This window comes from Primulina eburnea, chromosome 13, assembly GCF_022965805.1.
Source record: "Primulina eburnea isolate SZY01 chromosome 13, ASM2296580v1, whole genome shotgun sequence".
In the NCBI taxonomy this organism is placed as follows: Eukaryota; Viridiplantae; Streptophyta; class Magnoliopsida; order Lamiales; family Gesneriaceae; genus Primulina; species Primulina eburnea.
In genome coordinates, this window is record NC_133113.1 from 35400142 (window position 1) to 35419670 (window position 19529).

Sequence of the window (19529 nt, forward strand, 5' to 3'; positions counted from 1 at the left end):
AAGGGAAGAAGGCGATGACAAGGAGTAGTACAGAAATGGAGATGAAAGCCGACACGAAAATACGGTCCCAATCGATATTTTGACATGTAGAACCTAATACTTGGTGTAGATCAAAGTAATGTTGACGAATTTCAGACATGAAGTCGAATGGATCGTCTCGGGTTCCTGCAGGGTCTTCTACCTCCAACGTCGTCAGCCTGTTGTATCCTTGTGTCGTCCCTATGGGGCGTGGAGGAGGATGGTTGTAGTCAGCCATTGAGGGGAAAAGGCTATTCTTTTAGATTTTGATTGATAAATTAATTAGGATGGAAGAAGATCATGATTTGATGCGAAGGGTAAATGAAAGGGATGTGTTTGTTGGAAATTTTTTGAGATGGATCATCCATTTGTCCATATTTTGTCATCCACCTCTCTTTGTGTATCCCTTTATTTAGCAACTTCTGTTTATAATGATTTTACTTGTAATTTTATTATTTAATAATCAATTGGATCAATAATAATAATAATAATAATAATAATAATAATAATAATAATAATAATAATAATAATAATAATAATAATAATAATAATAATAATAATAATAATAATCGTACGTAGGTCAACACATGCTGCATGGACATTCATATCTCACAGTTTGTTTCTGCAGTCTTCTCATCCACACTCTTTTTTGTGTGTCATGCCTAGATTTAGGGCAAGCAGGAATGGAGTCATCGAATCAAGATCTATGGTGATCTGGTTGGTCTATTGATTTCATATTCCAGATAATTAATTCTTATTTTGAATTCAAACAGGCCGGAGAGTAGAGTTTGGGTTCTTTCTCTCCGAAAATGCCGGGTCATGACCGTGGGGATTTGGATGCGTGCAAGCCCGCTATCGGAGCAGGAGGTCAAGGCCCTGTGGGATCAAGCGCGAGCCATTTTAATAGAGGAATGGAGGAAATGCTCCCCATGCGAACTAATTGTGGATATTTACTTCTAATATCCTTTTTTGAAGATGCTTATTTTGGAAGTAAAACTAAAAATGTTTAACTCATCGGTTCGGATCAATTTCGGTCCGATATAACTTAATCGGACCCGAAAATATGTTCAATTCATTGTTTATTGGTTTGGACAGATTCAGTTTGTTCTTAACCGGTTCCGGGTCGGATCCGGTCTGTTAACGAACCCGACCCGGAACCCAATCATTAAAAAATACTTAAAAAATTAAATGTCTTGGTAAAGGGCTATTGTGATATTCATTCGACGTTGCCACATTGATAATTTGCAATTTGGAATATATATTTTTTAGCCTCACTATTTTACTATAAATTATATTTCACATATCAATTTTCTATTAACTCTACATTTCTATACAATCAATTTCTCTCTTTACTATTATTTCTCAAAATATATTCAATAATTGTGTTATAATTTTATATATACTCAACATTCTATTTATTATTATTTTATTACTATCTAGCAATTTATTCATATAAATAATTCTAATTTCAATAGCATTATCTTTCAAGATGTGATGGTAGTTGACGTAAATACATTTCCAATTTTGATGAACATTTTGGCTATATTTTCGATTTTGATGAAGTCAAACATAATCACGAAGATAAATAAGCCATGGAACACTCCACAAAGATGCAGAGACATCATCGTCCACCCGAACAAACAACACAATGACAACGAACACGACGACATGTCGAACAAAGAGAAGGAAAGTTTGGAATCATTTCGACATTGAACAATAAGTTACGAACAACTCTTTTATCATATATAAAATTTGCAAAACCATATATTCTTACAAAACGGGTGGTGGTTCTGGCGTTGAAAAAATATTTAGTCAAGGTACATAAACTTGACCCTGATTCGCTACAACTATTCGATAAGGAACCTACCCAACAACAAATTATCCCTTCAAGTGGTAAATCTTTCATAATCACAAAAGAAACTTCTCGAAAAGTCATCGTAAATTTGTTACTAAATTTTTTCAACCTTTTATAATAGTTGAAAAAGAAGATTTTGTTGTTTTATAAATTTATTGAATATCGTAATGATTCTGTTATGAATGATTTTGTTTCAAATATGAAAAGTAAATTTTTAAATATTGGGATAATGTCTCAATTGTGTATGATTTAACAACATTACTTGATCTTAGTCAAAATGAAGATGAGTTAATACGGAAGATCTGTGACAAAAAGCAAACAGAACCCGGTTCTCTATTTTTAACGAAAACAATAAACTTCTAAATCTTGGGCTGATTTAATACAGAAGATCTCAGACAAGAAGCAAACATGAACATTGAACGATGTATAAGATCATCTGCTGAAGAACAGGGTAATTTTGTTAAGATTAATAATCTCTTAAGGCATAGTTTGGTATATGGGATAAGAGAGAGATTGATAAATAATCATTCTTATCTCATGTTTGGTACCTTTTTAAAAAGCTCATGATAATATCATGGGCCTTTGATAAATAATTTTTTAGAAGGATAAAATATCTCTAATAGAAGATGTGATAATTTTAATTTAATGATAAAATACACTACAAATGACTTAATTACCCTCAATTTATAAATGATTTTTTTATAAATCTATGCTAGTAGGTAGAAATTAAAATCAAATAAATATTTTATTTATTTTTATATATATTATATAATATGATATTATATAAATGAATTCGAGATAATTATATAAATAATTTTTATAAATCTCAATAAAATTATTAGTATCACTCGATTAACCTTAAAAATTGATATTTGACTTGACTCACAAAATCAATGGCTCAATTATCATATTATATAATATATAAAATTAGGTAAAAATAAATAAATCATGCAAGTACTATCGGCACATGAACAGATAAAAAATATGAACTCAACCAACAACTTTGAAATTAAAAAATTTATTATGATAAGGTTAATTTTGTCATTACAATCTAATATATAAATTTAATCACTCTTATTAAAATCATACCAAACATTAAATATAATATCCTACATCTTATTTATCATTAACTTATCATTATATTATATATCACATGTTTATCCTATCATGTGTACCAAACTATACCTAAATGGATTAGCAACACATAATGCAGTGCCGACCATGATTGTCATGGTTTCATTCTTCAGTATAGAGGTTTTACTGTATTACGAGTTTGAATTTTTGCAAAATAGATAGATATATCGGTAATATTCGATAAGTTTTATTAGTTTGAAATAAATTCTATAATTCAATGTAATTGAATAGCAAAAAGAGTGATCGCTCAATTAAATTTAAAAATTTATAGTAGATATACTTTTTGCCAAAATAAAAATAATAAAGTATATACGTTTTAAAAGGATATATTTTATGTTTTAGAACTTAAAAAATACATATATAAAGAAAAAATTGTTTAACTAGTTAAATAAAAAAATATAATTTACTTTTTAAAATGCAAGTAACATTTCAATGTTAAAAAAAATAGTTTTCTTCGCAAAAATGACGCAGCCTCTCGGCATGAATAAATGAAAGTGAATACATTGTCGTACTAAACGAAATATTATATTCGGTTATTTCATTAACACCATTTATATGAAAAATGAAATATTAAATAATTGTACATATTTTTTTTCATCCAATGGCTAAATTAAAATATTAAGATTATCATAAATATATATAGTATTTTTAGAATTGGACCGACGGGTTCAATAGTCCAATCTGTACATCATCCAAAAACTGTTTTACCTGTCAAATCGATCAAAACCGATCAAAAATAGAATTGAACTAGTCAAAAGGACCGGACCGATATTAAACTGGTAAAAGTTAAAACCGATTGGACAGGAGGCTCCATATTTGATAGCATGAATGAGCGTGGGCAATTTGATCTGCATAACATAAAAATGGAAAAAGAAATAAGGGGGACATTGTTTTGAGCAACTTTGATCATCTTTACCATTTTTTTTTCTTTATGCTTGGGATTTTTCCAGCCCACATGTTCCCCTTCCCCATTATTTCAGATAACAGAAAATGAACTCTTAAGTCTTACCCACATGATAAAAATGGAAGTATTATAGAATTCCTATTTATTTAGTTTCATAAGAAATTTGATTTCTCTTTATGCCAGTGGCTCAAATTTAGACATATATAGTTGTATGCCTGTAACTTACCTTAGGACTTGAAGCCATACCATTTACCCGGAGCTTATCCGACCAATTCACTTATTGGAGGCCGATCCATCACGCTTGCTGCTTTCACTGCATTGCTTTGCAGCAGAGGGTCGATATCTGGTAACTTGGGTACCTGCATTCAGTATAATCTATAAAAATGTGGATGATGGGCAAAATTTTTTGATTGTGATTTTACTACATTGTCCAAAAACTATGCATTGTTTGTATTAATTGCATGGGCATTGGTGGAAAAAATATATAAAATTTAGGGACAAATTTGGGATAATGGATTTGTAATGTATTGATTATGTATTTAATTGAGGTATTTATTTTTTTGAACTCATTAAACACATGAGGATCATAGTGTTTTTATTTTTTTAATAGAAAATTGTAAAATAAGAAATTTTGAAAATAATATTACATAAAAATTGAATCGATATTCGATAACAAAAAATATATTAGAAAAATAATATTTTCTTCATACATAATTCTTACAAAAAATATTAAAAAGAATATATATTTAACTATTATACTTATAAAAGTACAAAAAGAATAACAAAATTTTCCTTGTAAATTTTCTACTATTCTCATAAATTGTGTATTGTTAGATTAATTGCATGAAAATTACACAATCATTAAATAAATAAGGATTAAAATAGTGTTTTTATTTTTTAATAAAAAATTGCAACATAAGAATCTTTGAAAATAATGTTACATAAAAATTGAATAAATATTTTATAATAAAAATACATTAGAGAAATAATATTTTCTTGATACACAATTCTTAGAAAAAATATTAAAACAATAGCTTTTTTTAATTTTAAAAAATCATTAAAAATATTAAAAGAATATATATTTAACTATTATACTTATAAAAGTGTAAAAATAATAACAAAGTTTTTCATTGTAAATTTTCTACCATCCCCTTAAATTGTGTGTTGTTAGATTAATTGCATGGAAATTTTCTACATAATTTATGGGAAATCTATGCATTAAAAATGAATATATGTTTGATAATAAAAATATATTTTTTTTATCTATAAACCTACGTAAGTGTAGATAATTGACAATTTTTTCAATTGTCAAAAGATAAAAATACATCCCCATCAATACAAATCCAAAAATTCAATAAAGATATATTTGTAAATTTCTAATTGTTGTAAGTGTAAAAAGAAAATATCAATTTTTTTTATTTATTCCACCTAATATATAATTAATTAGTAGCCTAATTATTCCACATCATATATAATTAATAGTCTAACAATTGCTAATGAATTATCACTACAATATACATTGATTGTAATAATTTATATCACTTCAAGAATAAAATGCAATTCCTAAATTAACTTTCTCAAATAATCCATCTTTATACTAATTATAAATATTTTATCCTTTAAATTTTCTTTCTACATGTTATTTTATTATTTTAATGCAATTTTGTAATTATATTTTAGTGTAGTTTCTAATTAAGTAATAAATTATAGTATCACATGAAGATATAAGAAAAAAATAATTATATATGCAATAGTACAATAACATTATAAGTATATAATAATATAATAACATGAAATTTAATACTAATATATTTTATTATTTTTTAACTAAGAATTGAAAGTAAAGAATTTAAAAAATTATTTATTAGAATTTATATCAATAATTATGAATTTTAATATACTAATAATATCATAAAATACGAATCTGATAGAAAAATTAAAATAGTTAGCTATAATAAGAAGTTTAAATATTTTAGTCGCACTTATAAATATATATATTTATATATATATATATATATATAAGACAAAGTCTTTTAGTGGAATCTTTTTTACAGAGGAAGAAGTGACGTGTGAGTGTTTTACATCCATAAAATTCCCGTGTCTTTACTATTAACAAGTTTTTACATTTCAAACTAGGCAAAAACTTGTATGAAATGGTCTCACGGGTCGTATTTGTGAGACGGATCCCTTATTTGGATCATCCATGAAAAAGTATTACTTTTTATTTGAATATGGGTAGGGTTGACCCGTCTCACGGATTAAGATCCGTGAGACGGTCTCACATGAGACTAACTCTTCAAACTATATCTTGTTGTTTAGATTGTCAACTGGTTGAAAATATCATTAGAAATATTGAACCGTCTTTCACACTTTTCACGTGGTTAATATTTATAACCGTTTGAGAAAATCTTTCAACCGTGTAAAAATGATTGAAAACAAATTTTAAAAGTAAATTTTGAGTATTATAGGTTATATTTTATTATCAATTATTATTATTTCATTAGTTTTGATAATATTTTGACGAGTTAGCCATAAATATTTTAAATTGACAATTATTTGTCCTTAGTGTGCTTCACTTATATAAATTATGATTTATGCATTTATAAAATCCATAATCTGGTTGATTTTTAGGTTATTATACCTTATACGTGGTTCTTAGATATATATATTTTCAAAATTTGTTTCAGTTTAATTCATTCTATATATTATGCTAATTATAATTTATTATATAACATAAAATTAACGACTTGAATTTCAATTTGAGAAACAATTTTGAAAGTAAAGTATATAAGTTCTTAATTAATTTATTCGTCTAATATGACAAAAGACTAAATCAATATAAATAAAAAATTGAATCAAATTATTTTTAAAATAAATCAAATTTTAATTTTTATTAAATAATTAATATTTACGTGCATCGCACGTGCTTCTTGCTAGTACCCACAAGATTCCAGAAAAGATTAGAGAATAAGTTCGTTTATCAGGACTTGGATTTTGAAATTGCGTTAAAACAAGTGAAGGGAAATATAAATGAAACAAGAAAGGTAAGCCAAAAAGATGCAGAGAAGTGAATTCTCAATGGTGATAAAATAATACTGAGAACGTGTACCTGAGCTAACAGGTCAATTGTTCTCCTTAAAAGACGAGCTAAATCTCCTTCATCCATGGCACAGTCCAACATAATTTCTTTCCAAGTTAGGCCAGAAGCCCAAGCTTCAACCATGCCTGAAAATTGGCTATCCAAGCAGCATAGGATCTGTAAAACGTTGCCGTGTAAAGTTAAATATAACTACGAATTAAAACACATATTCCAGTAAATACCGTGAAATTACCTTCACCCCATGCTTTTCCTGGAGTTGTAGTAGTGAGCTCTTTTGTTCATCCAGAAGAGTTATTACATTCATGACAATAGTCGAAGCTTCGTATATGTAGCTGAAGAATCGAAACGACAAATGATCAAGTGCCATTCTCAGATGTGAAATAGACAAATAGCAAGTGCCAAGTAGTTAAAATGAAATGGACAGGTAGGATAAAACATCACTTCACCATTGATCAAATAATCAAAATAACATGCAACACTGCTCCACTTACAGAAGAAAGAAGAGAGAAACTACAGACACCTGTTATTTTTCCATGGTCGAACTTTTATCCCTTCTGATACTAGACTTCCGCAGACAGCAGCAAGCTGTGCAGGTTTCAGGTCAAGAAGAATTTTATTCCTCAGAACCATTGCTAACCAGAGTTCATTTTCTCCACGAATTGCGGCTGCAGTTTCACCAAGAGGAAAAATAACATGGGTGTTGACATCCAATGCCCGAATTTCATGTATGATATTGCTTATCTGGAAGGCATCAGAAAAGGGAATAGCACAATTTTTCAGGGAAAAAAATTGATGAAAATTCTGTTAGTTTTTAGTGTATCGTTGATCACCTGCAGAAACTCTTTCCAACCAGATGGCTCAATTTGTTCTATGCGGCTGATCAACCGTCGTGACCTAGCCTTCAAGCGTCGTATCTTCTCTTGGGTAAACTTCGCTATATCTATAATCTTCTTGTAGTCTCTAAAGCCTTCCGTACGTGCTATCTTTTTCTTCAGCCGCGAAACTCTGTTCCTTTGGTCCTTATAGAGTTCTACAGTGTTTTGGTATGTTTCAGAGAACACTACAACCTTTAAACAAAAGAAAAGATGAAACATTTAGTTCAACTGAAACTGTAGCAGAAACTATGCATAACAAGTAATTTTAGTACCCAAAACCGGTTAATTTCAGACAGAGAAACTATTTCAAAATATAGTTCAGACGGAAAAGGTTGTTTCATTGCATAGCATGCTGCCACATTTGAGGCCCAAAAATATGCTTCGTTAGGTGAATTTTTTAAGATACTGGATTACCTGATCATCTTCAGAAAGACTGCTCAGTACTGGTACATTCAAACTCCAGGACCACGTCTCAAGAGAACCTTCCATGCTCCAAAGACCACCAAACTCAGATTCTGCAACCTTTTGCCACTGCGTCTCTTCCTTATCAAGCAGAAGCGTCATTATTTCACGTGCCAAAGCGTCGCCTTTAGCCAGGGCAACATTAGGAAATCCACTTCGATAGACTGCTTTGATCCACTTCTCTGTGAAAAGGTACCAAGAATTATCTGAACTGAGAGCCACATGGTAAGAGGGTTCAATCTGATGTTCAGATTTGGTTTCTTCTAAACAAAAATCTTTATTTAATGCAAAAGAATCATGCTCATGAACCTGCAAGGAGGGTAGGCAACAAATTATAACAGAGATCTTAATAAAGAATGTAAAAGGTCGGTAACACATCGAACTAGAATGTGCTGTAAATAGATGAATTCTTTCACTTTAATCATTTAAGTCAAAATCAGATATATGGGCTTCATGCCACTGAAGAGAACATGACAATTCAGTGCCGAATGACATGTTTGCAAATATTTTGATATGGTGAGAGACTTGTATCAGCCTTAAACCATCTTCAAGGCAACAGAAGCCACCACCAAGCAGAGACTAAGTGGTAAGATGAAGGAGGAATGATTAGTAGAATGCAAAATCTAGCAGATACAAACCAAATGTGCTTCAGAAAGATGTTTCAATAATCACGTGTAAAGGTATAGGATCGAGCGTCCGCCACTTTATCAACAAATATAGATAGTGGTAATAGTGCCGCTTCAACATTTTAAATTGTACAACAGTCCAAAAGTCACGTTTCGATTGCTCACTAGAATAGACAATTATTTCATCCTAACAATCTCCCTCCCAATAATTGTATTCCTTACGATCAATAAAAATCGAACTCGTGATCTTGAGTTTACCAATTGTAGAACCGATTGTTTGTCGTTTTACCAAAAACTATAGCTAGTCGTAACAATGTAACTCCAATATTTAATATTTTAAACCGTACACCAGTTCAAATGTCACGGTTAGATAGTAGAGCCAATTATTGAATCATAACGAAAGGCTCATGGGCTATGCGAGAACACAGATGGATGGCACTAAGTGATTTAGCGAAGATGTGACTATGATTTTCCAAAGTCAACTGCAAGGGAGGAAGAAGGGTTCATAAAGTCAAGCTTACCATATTATTTACTTTTGAAGTGTTTAAAGAATCAACCTTCCCCAAGTACACAGCGGGGATTAGATGTTGAAGACCGTCAGAATCAGTATGTTGCAGGCACATAAAAGGTAAATGTTCAATTCCAAGTTCCTCAAGTAAAGGTTTCAACGAAAAAATTCTCTCAAGTTCCATCCTTTTCCGTAATTCGGTTCTGAGACGTTTTTCTTCCTAAGAAGGAAATAATTGTGATTAGTGCATCCAGAATAATGAAAAGTCAAGATGATAGTCTTCAACGGTCAGGAGTGACAAAAAAAGTATTCAAGAACTGTAAGAAACAGAAATACCCGTAATTCTTCCTGAAGATCGGCGATCTCCTTATAAGTCGATGGTGACAGTAGTTTTCTGCTTTTCTTATCAATGGATTCATCTGTAATTTCTGAAGTCAGCATTTGTATCTCATTTTGTATTCTGGAGAGCTCCTCCTTTGCAGTTAGCATGACATTGCTTCCAACATAATTTCCAAAACTTTGCTCAACCAACTTCCTTGCTTCTTCCAATGTCCGCCCAGATTGTGAGACATCCCCATCACCAGGTTCAGGCGATCTCTGAGTAACTTTAGCACCCTGCAGAGCATTGATACGTGAACTCCATATCACCAAAATAACTTGGTCAAAGTACACAAAGATTAAAATGATACCGCAAGAAGATTGAGCACCATCCCATACGATGCTGTAAACTGCGACACAAGAGGTTCAAGTCCAGAAAAGAGAACTTTGCAACATTCTTCAGCCCCTTCATATGAAGTCTGGACGAGAACAGCATGACCCCTTTCATCAATGCCTCTACGGCCAGCACGTCCTGCCATTTGCAGCAGTTCATTCGAACTTAAAAGAGTGCGTCCACTTTCAGTCCTTTTGCTCAGAGATGAAATAACTGCTGTCCTAGCAGGCATGTTAATTCCAGCAGCAAGAGTTTCCGTGGCAAAAACAACCTTCACAAGTCCCCTTTGAAACAACTCTTCAATGAATGATTTCCAGAGTGGAAGACAACCAGCATGATGTGCTGCAACACCTCTCAGAAGACCTTTCACAGCTGATTCTCTCATAGCATCAGGATATTGAAGACGGAACCTCTTCAAAGCCAATTCTACTTCAGTCATCTCACATTCATCCAATAGCTTGCACTCTTCAAGATACTGAACAGCAACATCACATCCTTTTCTGCTAAAGATGAACCAAACCGCTGGAAGCATATTCCTTGCATTAAGATGCCACAATGTGTCTATAACCTGGGGGACCTACCATAACAATAAAAAAAATGGGGAAAAAAGAGATGTGACGGAGATAAAGTATTAATTAAGGACAAAAACAGGGTTAGTCAGTACTTGTGAACGGCGGATAGAATTCATGTCATTCTTAGAACTTGAAGGCAGATCATTATCATATCTTCTTGATTTCCTTCTTCTAGAACTTTCATTCTTGTCTGAATTATCCCCTGATGAATCGATCTGTGTATTTTTTAGTGAAAGCATCCTGTTTCAGACCATAAGACACAGAAAGCCATTGGATTTCTTCCAGAATTATTCCAATTACACAACCATGTTGAAACATCTTATTTCATTAAGAGAAAAAGAGAGGAAACCAAATGTTGCAAACCAACACAAAAGTTTTGATGTAGCTCATCGCATGGCCAGATTGCTACTCCAAAATCATCAGTAAACATAAAAAAAAGGAGTGGGACTAAAGGACAACAAATTTAATTTAGGTTTGAATTCCTGAAACATAAAGGTCGTTATTCCTGCTGCAGATTCAGAAATATCTAATCGACGAATGAACCAGACTCAAGTAATCACTATGATAAGTACGGCTTAAAACTTCCAAATTTCTGTTTTCAGCATTTAATTCATCCAATGATTTGGTACACTTTGTTGAAACTTCTATATTTTATAAACATACTGTGGACGAAGATCATGCAATTAATGATACACCCAAGCAGTTGAGAGCAATGAGATTTGCTAGAATTTTCTGCATTGCCAATGGAGTGCATTCAATTGGATAGCTTCCGAAAAAAGGAGAGGCTTTATTTAAGCCGGCAATAGCACATAATAAACAGAGTGAGAGCGATAGTATACAATCACCTATTCATCCCGGTGCCTTTCTCATTAAGAAGCGGTAACAATTCTGTCTTTGTTGAAAAGTGCCAAGTCAATGGAACTGGACGCTTTGATGAGGTTACAAGCTCAGTTTTTCCATGAATCTAGGGACGGCAGCAACAAATAAAATGGGATGAAATAAAGAATAAATTATAGTATATAGATGTCCATTAATCCAGTATTCTCGTGCTAATAATTTATTACCTAGTAGCTACAATGCAAGCACAAAAAAGCGTCACGGTTTTAATTTACCCAGTGTACTTGTACACTCAACTCTTTGAGTCAAACAATTTTGATTTACGGATAAAAAAAAAATTCATAACTAGCTGCATCTTATCTTCAACACACATCTTGATACGACACAAAGAAACGCTAGATGTTCACTGGACACGAAAAAACTCAAATCTGCAGATGAAATTACAAGTATACGGAAAGCTGCCTTCAAGTTTTGACAGCGGTTCAACCAGAAATAGAAAAGAAGGAAGTTGAATGTTTTGAAATAAGACAGTCATAATAAACTCCAAGAAGTAAACAAATTTGTTGGTAATATAGCAAAGAAATGAAAAGTAAACACCAGCAGCTGCAGTACCTGACCAATCCAACCAGCCAACTCATTTGGATTTGCCACTGTTGCAGACAGACAGATAAGTTGAACGTCTTTGGGGCAATAAATAACCTGTGTGAAGATAGCACCAATTAACAACATATTCAATCAGTAATATTACAAACTTCTTCAGGAGAAACTACGCACAATCTCTTCCCAAACGGTACCCCGAGATATGTCACTCAAATAATGCACTTCATCCAGAACAATCACATCCACATTGGAAAGTGCACTTTCGGAGGAAGCCAGTCCAACACTGCGTGAGAAAATTTATCTATTAAAAAAAGAAAGACGCAAATCCTCAGTTTTTATTTAAACCAAACAAAGTGAGTGAAAAAGACCTGGATCACTGACAGAAAATAAAGACAATGAGATTTATGCTATAAAGGTACTATGAAAAACTTATTATCAAAAGTGAGCAAAGGAACAAAATACTTGACAAATGTGAAGGTTGGGGTACTCTATCAGCCAAAATATCAATAGAGCCTTTCATGCCCTATTCTCCGTTGGAATAATCATATGAAGAATATCTAAAAACAGACCAAGTAAATAAACAGTCGAACTCTCTGATGCACCTTTGATACAACATGTTGCGCAAAATCTCTGTAGTCATAATCAAAACCTGAGCATCTTTGTTAACTGCAGAATCCCCAGTAAGAAGGCCAACATCTTTATCACCAAATGTCTCACTGTAAAATCACATATCAGAATTGGAACCCTTTAATGTTCCAAAATTAGCAGAAACAAATCAAACAGTCTCAACTTCACTTACCGAAACTCGCGAAATTTCTGATTTGACAAAGCCTTGAGAGGAGTAGTATAAAATAGTCTCCTTCCTCGGGCTACGGTTGCGACAGCTGCGGACTCAGCAACCAAAGTTTTTCCGCTACTAGTTGGTGCAGAAACTACAACTGAAGAACCTCTCAAGAATGCTTGAATTGCCAACCGCTGCAAAAATAGAGTACATGCCGTCACACTTTCTTTATGTGCACAGCGTAGCAAAGACATGTCATGTCTTCGATGCACACTCCAAAGATTACCTATTCGTGCTATCATTGTACTTTATGATGAATTAACTTTCATGAACACGTGCCGGCAAAATTCTGTTGCATGCACAACACTACTCGAAAAGGAAACAACCAATATAATTTATAACCCAAAGATATTCCCTCATGTATAGTCGGACCCTCACCAAAACTAAGCACTCTGAACTGACAAAAAATTTAAATTTTCCCACTATCTATGGTTCAACCAAAAACATATAAATCACACGGTTCAAATTTTCTTTGAAAAACATCACTTACTTTGATAATCTCCTAATATTATCAATAACAACATTCGTTGAGACATGGACATAGTACATCCTCAAATATCCATAACTACAGTTAAAGACTTGAACAAGTGCGTTGCAAATAAATCAACAAAAACACCAGGCGATTCATCTTCCAGTTGACAATTGAAAATGTAGCAAGAAATTGAAAATTAGATATTCGTGGGCGTTGCTTTTTTGAATAAAAAACGAACCCGCTCGTAAAATCGTATGATAAAACCTGAAATTTATCAATTCTGAAGCTGAAAATGGAGGACAACTCCTCGACATCAATGATCTCCTCACCGTACTCCCGTACTTCTCTCCGAAGCCTCTCGACTCTCTGCCACTTCAACTCCTCAATCCTAGATCCCCTACCAACACTATCCTCTGTAACGCCGTCGTCATCGTATTCGTCTTGTTCACCGTATTCACCAAATTCTCCAGAGACAACCTCGTATTCCTCGGCCGCCACGTCATATTCGTCATCATCCACATCCGTTTCTGCTTCATTATCTTCGTCGGAGAGCTGAGACGAGGACTCACTGGGGAAAATTGACTTGGGAAATTTGTAGCGAATTCTGAACTGGAGATTTTCTGCAGCACGAAAGGATTTTGGAAATTGGAAGTGGGGAAATGGTCTGAATAGAGGGAAAGAAGAGTAGCTTTGTAGAGTGAAAGACGATTGCGCGAGAGAAAATGCTGTCATGGCGGGAGTGAAATCGATTATGTGCCTAGTCCCCGTTTTACCGCAACAAGATAATGAAATATTTCAATTCTAGTCCCCAAAGTTGTCGAGTTTTCAATTTGACCATCTTTCTATTGTTGTTATTATTTAATTACTTTTTTATTTTTAAAATAGATAATGTGATTAAAAATAACTTATTAATATAAAAAAAATTAAGCATTTTTCATAAAATACTAGTTTAATTATTGAGTACAATAATGGAAAAAATAATTAAAGTTCAATTTTTTAAAAATGACGCAAAAACCTATGTTTTAACTTTTAGAAAAATGGTTTCTCGCCTGTAAAAATTATCAACAAGTAAAAGTCCTAAGGCTAGACTCAAGGGCTCCGCATATGATATATAGATTGAGGTTGAGGTGGGGGTGTATTCAATATTTGAAATCGATGATTTTAGTAACTTTTAAACAATTTAAAATGTCGAAGGTATTCCATCTAAATTTTTATAATAATATGGTGGTATTCAACATGTGATTTCTTAAAGTTTTAAAAAATCTCATGATATACAAACTCGATTTTTTAAAACTCAATAAAATTCTTAGATGGTCAAAACTTGTGTGAGACGGTCTCGCGTGTCGTATTTTATGAGAGATATATCTTATTTGGGTCTTCCATGAAAAAATATTACTATTTATGTTAAGAGTATTACATTTTATTGTGAATATCAGTATCGTTGACTCATCTCACAAATAAAGATTCGTGAGACCGTCTCACAAAAAACATACTCTTTTTATATATCCAAAATGCCAAAAAATCTCCGATGACTTTTGTGGAATTATTTAGTACAAATTTTTAATCTTTAGGTACAACTATGAAAAATAAAAAATTCTTCACCACTAATAATGCCAAAAATTTGTAGATATTTAAAATTAAAAATAGCCTATAAATAATTTTTTTTCCCTTATCCAAAGTTCACAAGTAGACCTCTCTTCTCCATTTGTTATTTCTTTTAAATGATCATATAAAAATAAAAATATAAAATCGTGTCGAAACATAATATAAATTTATAATTTATTCAATTTTTTTTTATTATTTTCTCTAATTTTTACAATTCTTCTCTCTTCCGTGAAACCGTTTTTTATTCTTGTCTTTATAGATTTTTTATGCACGTTTAATTTTAAAAAAATATCATTATTTACAATTTGTTAAAATGGTTTTTATTAAATAAATTTTGTGTAGTATTAAAAATGTAATATTGTCTTTTATGTTAGAATATATATGAGAAAATGTAATGGCTTTTATTTGCAGCTTCTTTATGCCATCTCCAACACATATCCTTTATTTTTCATCATCTATCCTTTAAAATAGAGTTCTGTGATCTCTATTTTTAAAAACCTTCTCCAACCCATATCCTCTAAAAATATTTCAAAATACTCTATTTCTTTTTTTTTTCATTTTCAAAAACACACGCATATAATTATATAATTACATTATGTATTATATAACCGAACTCACACTACAAGAAAAACGACTTTCCGCAACACGTCATCAACAGCGTGTATTAAAAGCACGCTGCGAATACTACTTTTCACGGCGTGCACCCACCTGTGCACCGTTAATAGCGTTGCACTTGATACTATTAACGGCGTGCATTAAACGAACGCTGCGGATAGTACTATCGGCGGCGTGCATATAAAGCTCGCTGCGGATAGTAACTTGATACTATTAACAGCGTGCATTAAAAGCACGCTGCGGTTATTACTATGGACGGCGTGCATTAAACGCACGCTGCGGATAGAGATATTTGCAGCATGCCTTTTTGTGTGCTGTTAATAAATTATATAAACGACAGCACACAATAAACGCACGCCGTTAATAATATTATTAACGACGTGCAAGTTTATGTGTGCTGTTAAAAATAAATCGTATTCAGACATTAACGGTGTACATTAATCGCACGACGTTAATAGTATTATTTACGGCGTGCATATTATTAGCACGCTGCCAAAAATGAGTTCGAATTTCGATTTAAGGCCACATTTAGCGACGGTTATCTAAAACCGTCGTCGATGCTGCGGAAAAATTGCACGTTTAGCGACGGTTATCGCAAACCGTCGCCGATGCAGAGGAAAATGAATTGCTTCAAGGCCACATTTAGCGACGGCTAACTACAACTGTCGCCGATGTCAATCGGCGACGGTTAATAGATAACCGTCGCTAATAGACACACATTGGCGACAATTTACATACAAACCGTCGCAACAAAGCGCAAATTATCTATTTAAACCCGATCTACGTTCCATTGTCTTCCACATCACTTAACACTTAAAATTTTTCTCTTGTTATATGATTTTAATTTCGACTTAGATATTTGTTTTTATTTCAATTTTTGGTTAATTTTTTAATTGAATTTTTTATTAAAATATAATAAATTATAAAAGTAATTTTTTTTTAAATTTACGCAAAATTTAGCGACGGCTTTTGGAACCGTCGCTAAAGTTTTAACCGTCACATCATTTTAAGACCGTCGCTATAGTAGCGACGGTGTTTAATTTCGGAACCGTCGCTGATTTGCGACGGGTTTATCGAAAAGCCGCTAGAATTTTGTTTTTTTATGACTATTAATGGCTTACACATGCACGTTGCGGAAAGTTGTATTAACAGCGTACATATGCACGCCGTTGATGATAGTATCAACAGCGTGCAATGCACGCCGCGGATAATCCTGAACTTTTAACGGCTTGGAACTTTGCAGCGTGCAATGCGCGCTGCGGAAAGCTTATATGCGCGCTGCGGAAAGCCGTTTTTGTTGTAGTGTCAATTAATTCGATAAACATAGTACAATAAAAAATCGACGTCTAACTTTATTGTTGTTTGTGTTTTTAAAATTGTTAGTGACGTCATTTAGTATTGTCTACTGTTTATCATCTAAAAAAATCGCATGTTTATTAAGTTAAATAAATTAAATAGACAATAAGTGTTTCTAATAAATTATGTTATTAATTTTTGTAATCATTATCTTGTTTATTATTTTCATTTCATGAATATTATAAACAATATACTTATAATTATTTAATTCATGAAAATAATAAAACAATTAAAAGAAATTAAGTAAGTATAAAAATCATTTAACATTAAAATTAATTAATTAAATAATTTAAAATATAATAATATAAAATGGCGCAAAACAAATACATAAAAATACAAAAGAACTATTTTGTAATTGTTACGATGGCATTTCAGTAATTTGGTGGAATCTCTATATGAATAGTGATCCTCAAAAAATGGAGGATCACTATTGCAATCTCCAAAATGAAGATTGCATTTGGAGTTGGGTTGGAACACCAACTCATACTATGGGTTGGAGATGCTCTTAAGTAAGTGTAATAATAATATATTATAATAAAAAGTATTATTTCATCGATGTTTAATCGTGTTATTATGTATCATAACATTAAATATAATTTGGTCTGTTCTTGAATAAATTTATTTTTTTCCGGCCAACAATGTTAACGATTTCCTTGAAATTTTTGATATGTTTGCTTGTTGGATTCAGATCAAATACTTTTCTCTGATTTTTTTTTAAATTATAATTTTTTTTATTATAATTTAAATTAAACATATTAGGATAGGTACATATCATTTTCATCGATACACTTGTAGTTTTCAAATTTTTATATTTGTTAGTAGATATTTGAGCATCGTCATCTTCAACTTCGTTCAAGTTATAAAATCAACATGATTCACAGAAAAATTAAATGCCAGTTTAAATCTTTCAAAAGGTATGCAAGAATCCGTATTTTTTTTTTCAATTTCGTTACATATTATTACAACTCCATAAAAATCTATCATTTTAAAAATATATTACAAATCCGAATTTAATACACTTATGTTATGCATGTTATCTGACAGGGTCGGACCAAATTTAACCGGTTTTGAATTATAGAGTAATACAACCAAACCTGTAGGATAACATACCAGATTACATTGGTTTCGGATTTTGACCAGATGGAGTATATTATAAGTTAATATAAAACCGAGTCGAAACGAAATTGGTTGCCCCGAATTTGACCGGGCTGTTGACCAATTTAGAAAGGAGAATGATTGAGTTGGATCAAAGTGAAACCAACTTTTTTTGTTATCTCCAATAAATATGTACTTAAACATGTCATTTTATTTGAAAATTATGTATATTATTCGTTACATGTAGAATTACAAGTGACAATTATTCAACAACAAAGTGCTCGAAATTATTTTTTAATAAGCAGTTTCGGACCAAATTGAAGTCGTTTCTAGATCAGAACATAGCAAATCTTATTATCTGATTGGATTGGTTCATATTCAAAATAAAGATTTTTAAAAACCAATCCAATTCAATTAAAAAATCGGATTCGGTTCGAGCCTCAACCACATTAACCGATCCAAATGGAACCGAATTATGTAGTATTGGTTTCAGGCTGGTTTTATGTCAACCAAGACTGTTAACCATGACTATGTAGACCTCAAGTCCCAAATTAATTTGGATCCTTGATGATATATAGCATCGGTTTTTTTTTTTTTGGTTGGTTTAAAAAACCTAATCATACTGTTAGTTAAGGTTATTATCGGAATATGTCTCTACCTTAAACATTTACAAAATATTAATTCATTTTAAAAACTGTAAATAAAGTTAAAATAGTACATACAATTTTAAATATGATAATTTTTTTATATACATACATTAAGATGTAAGGCGAATAGCATGGGATAAGGAAGACGCAGACTGATTGCAGCCGTCAAATCAATACTGTGATCCAGCTACGTACCACACCTATTTCGCATGCACCATTTTTAAGTTAATTGCTGCCTTCCACTATATGGATTTTTAGCACAGTACCCATTTCAATCGGAATAACGACCACAACTATGTGTGTTTAAATCGAACCTTAACCAAATACAAATCGAGAAGGCCGTGAATAACTAACCGTTTCTTGACTACGATAAATGCCATTTCCAGAGTTCTTCTGAAAACCTCCACGGTCAAGTTTATTAATCGACCATGTCCCAAAAAGGTCTCCGAGCATACACCAAAATATAGCAGGGTTGGTACTCCAATCGTGCGCCATCCCCTACTTCAAATTGGGGATCATTCCTTTATATTTTTTCTAATGTTTTTTTTTAAAAAAAATTTTAAACGACTTTTGTTTTTATTTACCTTTTATTATTATTATTATTATTATTTTAGATAAATTAAATAATATATAATGTCGATAAACTTATTAAATGAATTAATTATAAATATGCGATTTATATAAAACAAAATTTA

General features: G+C 31.9%; 1 protein-coding gene across 5 annotated transcripts; it reads right to left on the bottom strand.

The window, feature by feature from the left end:
* Positions 1 to 3516: 3516 nt before the first annotated feature.
* On the bottom strand, positions 3517 to 14288 carry LOC140808672 (DExH-box ATP-dependent RNA helicase DExH15 chloroplastic). Of its 5 annotated transcripts, none has more exons than XM_073165831.1 (17): positions 13781 to 14287; positions 13003 to 13178; positions 12806 to 12919; positions 12378 to 12486; positions 12216 to 12302; positions 11612 to 11730; positions 10859 to 11006; positions 10172 to 10771; positions 9819 to 10097; positions 9496 to 9702; positions 8301 to 8657; positions 7842 to 8078; positions 7532 to 7752; positions 7244 to 7343; positions 7021 to 7167; positions 4165 to 4270; positions 3517 to 3855 (listed from the first exon to the last, which is right to left on the bottom strand). In XM_073165831.1, exons 1-16 carry the CDS (start codon positions 14246 to 14248, stop codon positions 4172 to 4174), a joined length of 3468 nt encoding a protein of 1155 aa, XP_073021932.1. In that variant the 5' UTR covers positions 14249 to 14287; the 3' UTR covers positions 3517 to 3855; positions 4165 to 4171. The 5 variants fall into 5 exon arrangements, 4 of the variants coding, with proteins under 4 accessions (XP_073021932.1, XP_073021931.1, XP_073021930.1 ...); XM_073165830.1 differs by having other exon boundaries at positions 3517 to 3715; positions 4138 to 4270; XM_073165829.1 differs by having other exon boundaries at positions 4138 to 4270.
* Between the last annotated feature and the right edge of the window lie 5241 nt (positions 14289 to 19529).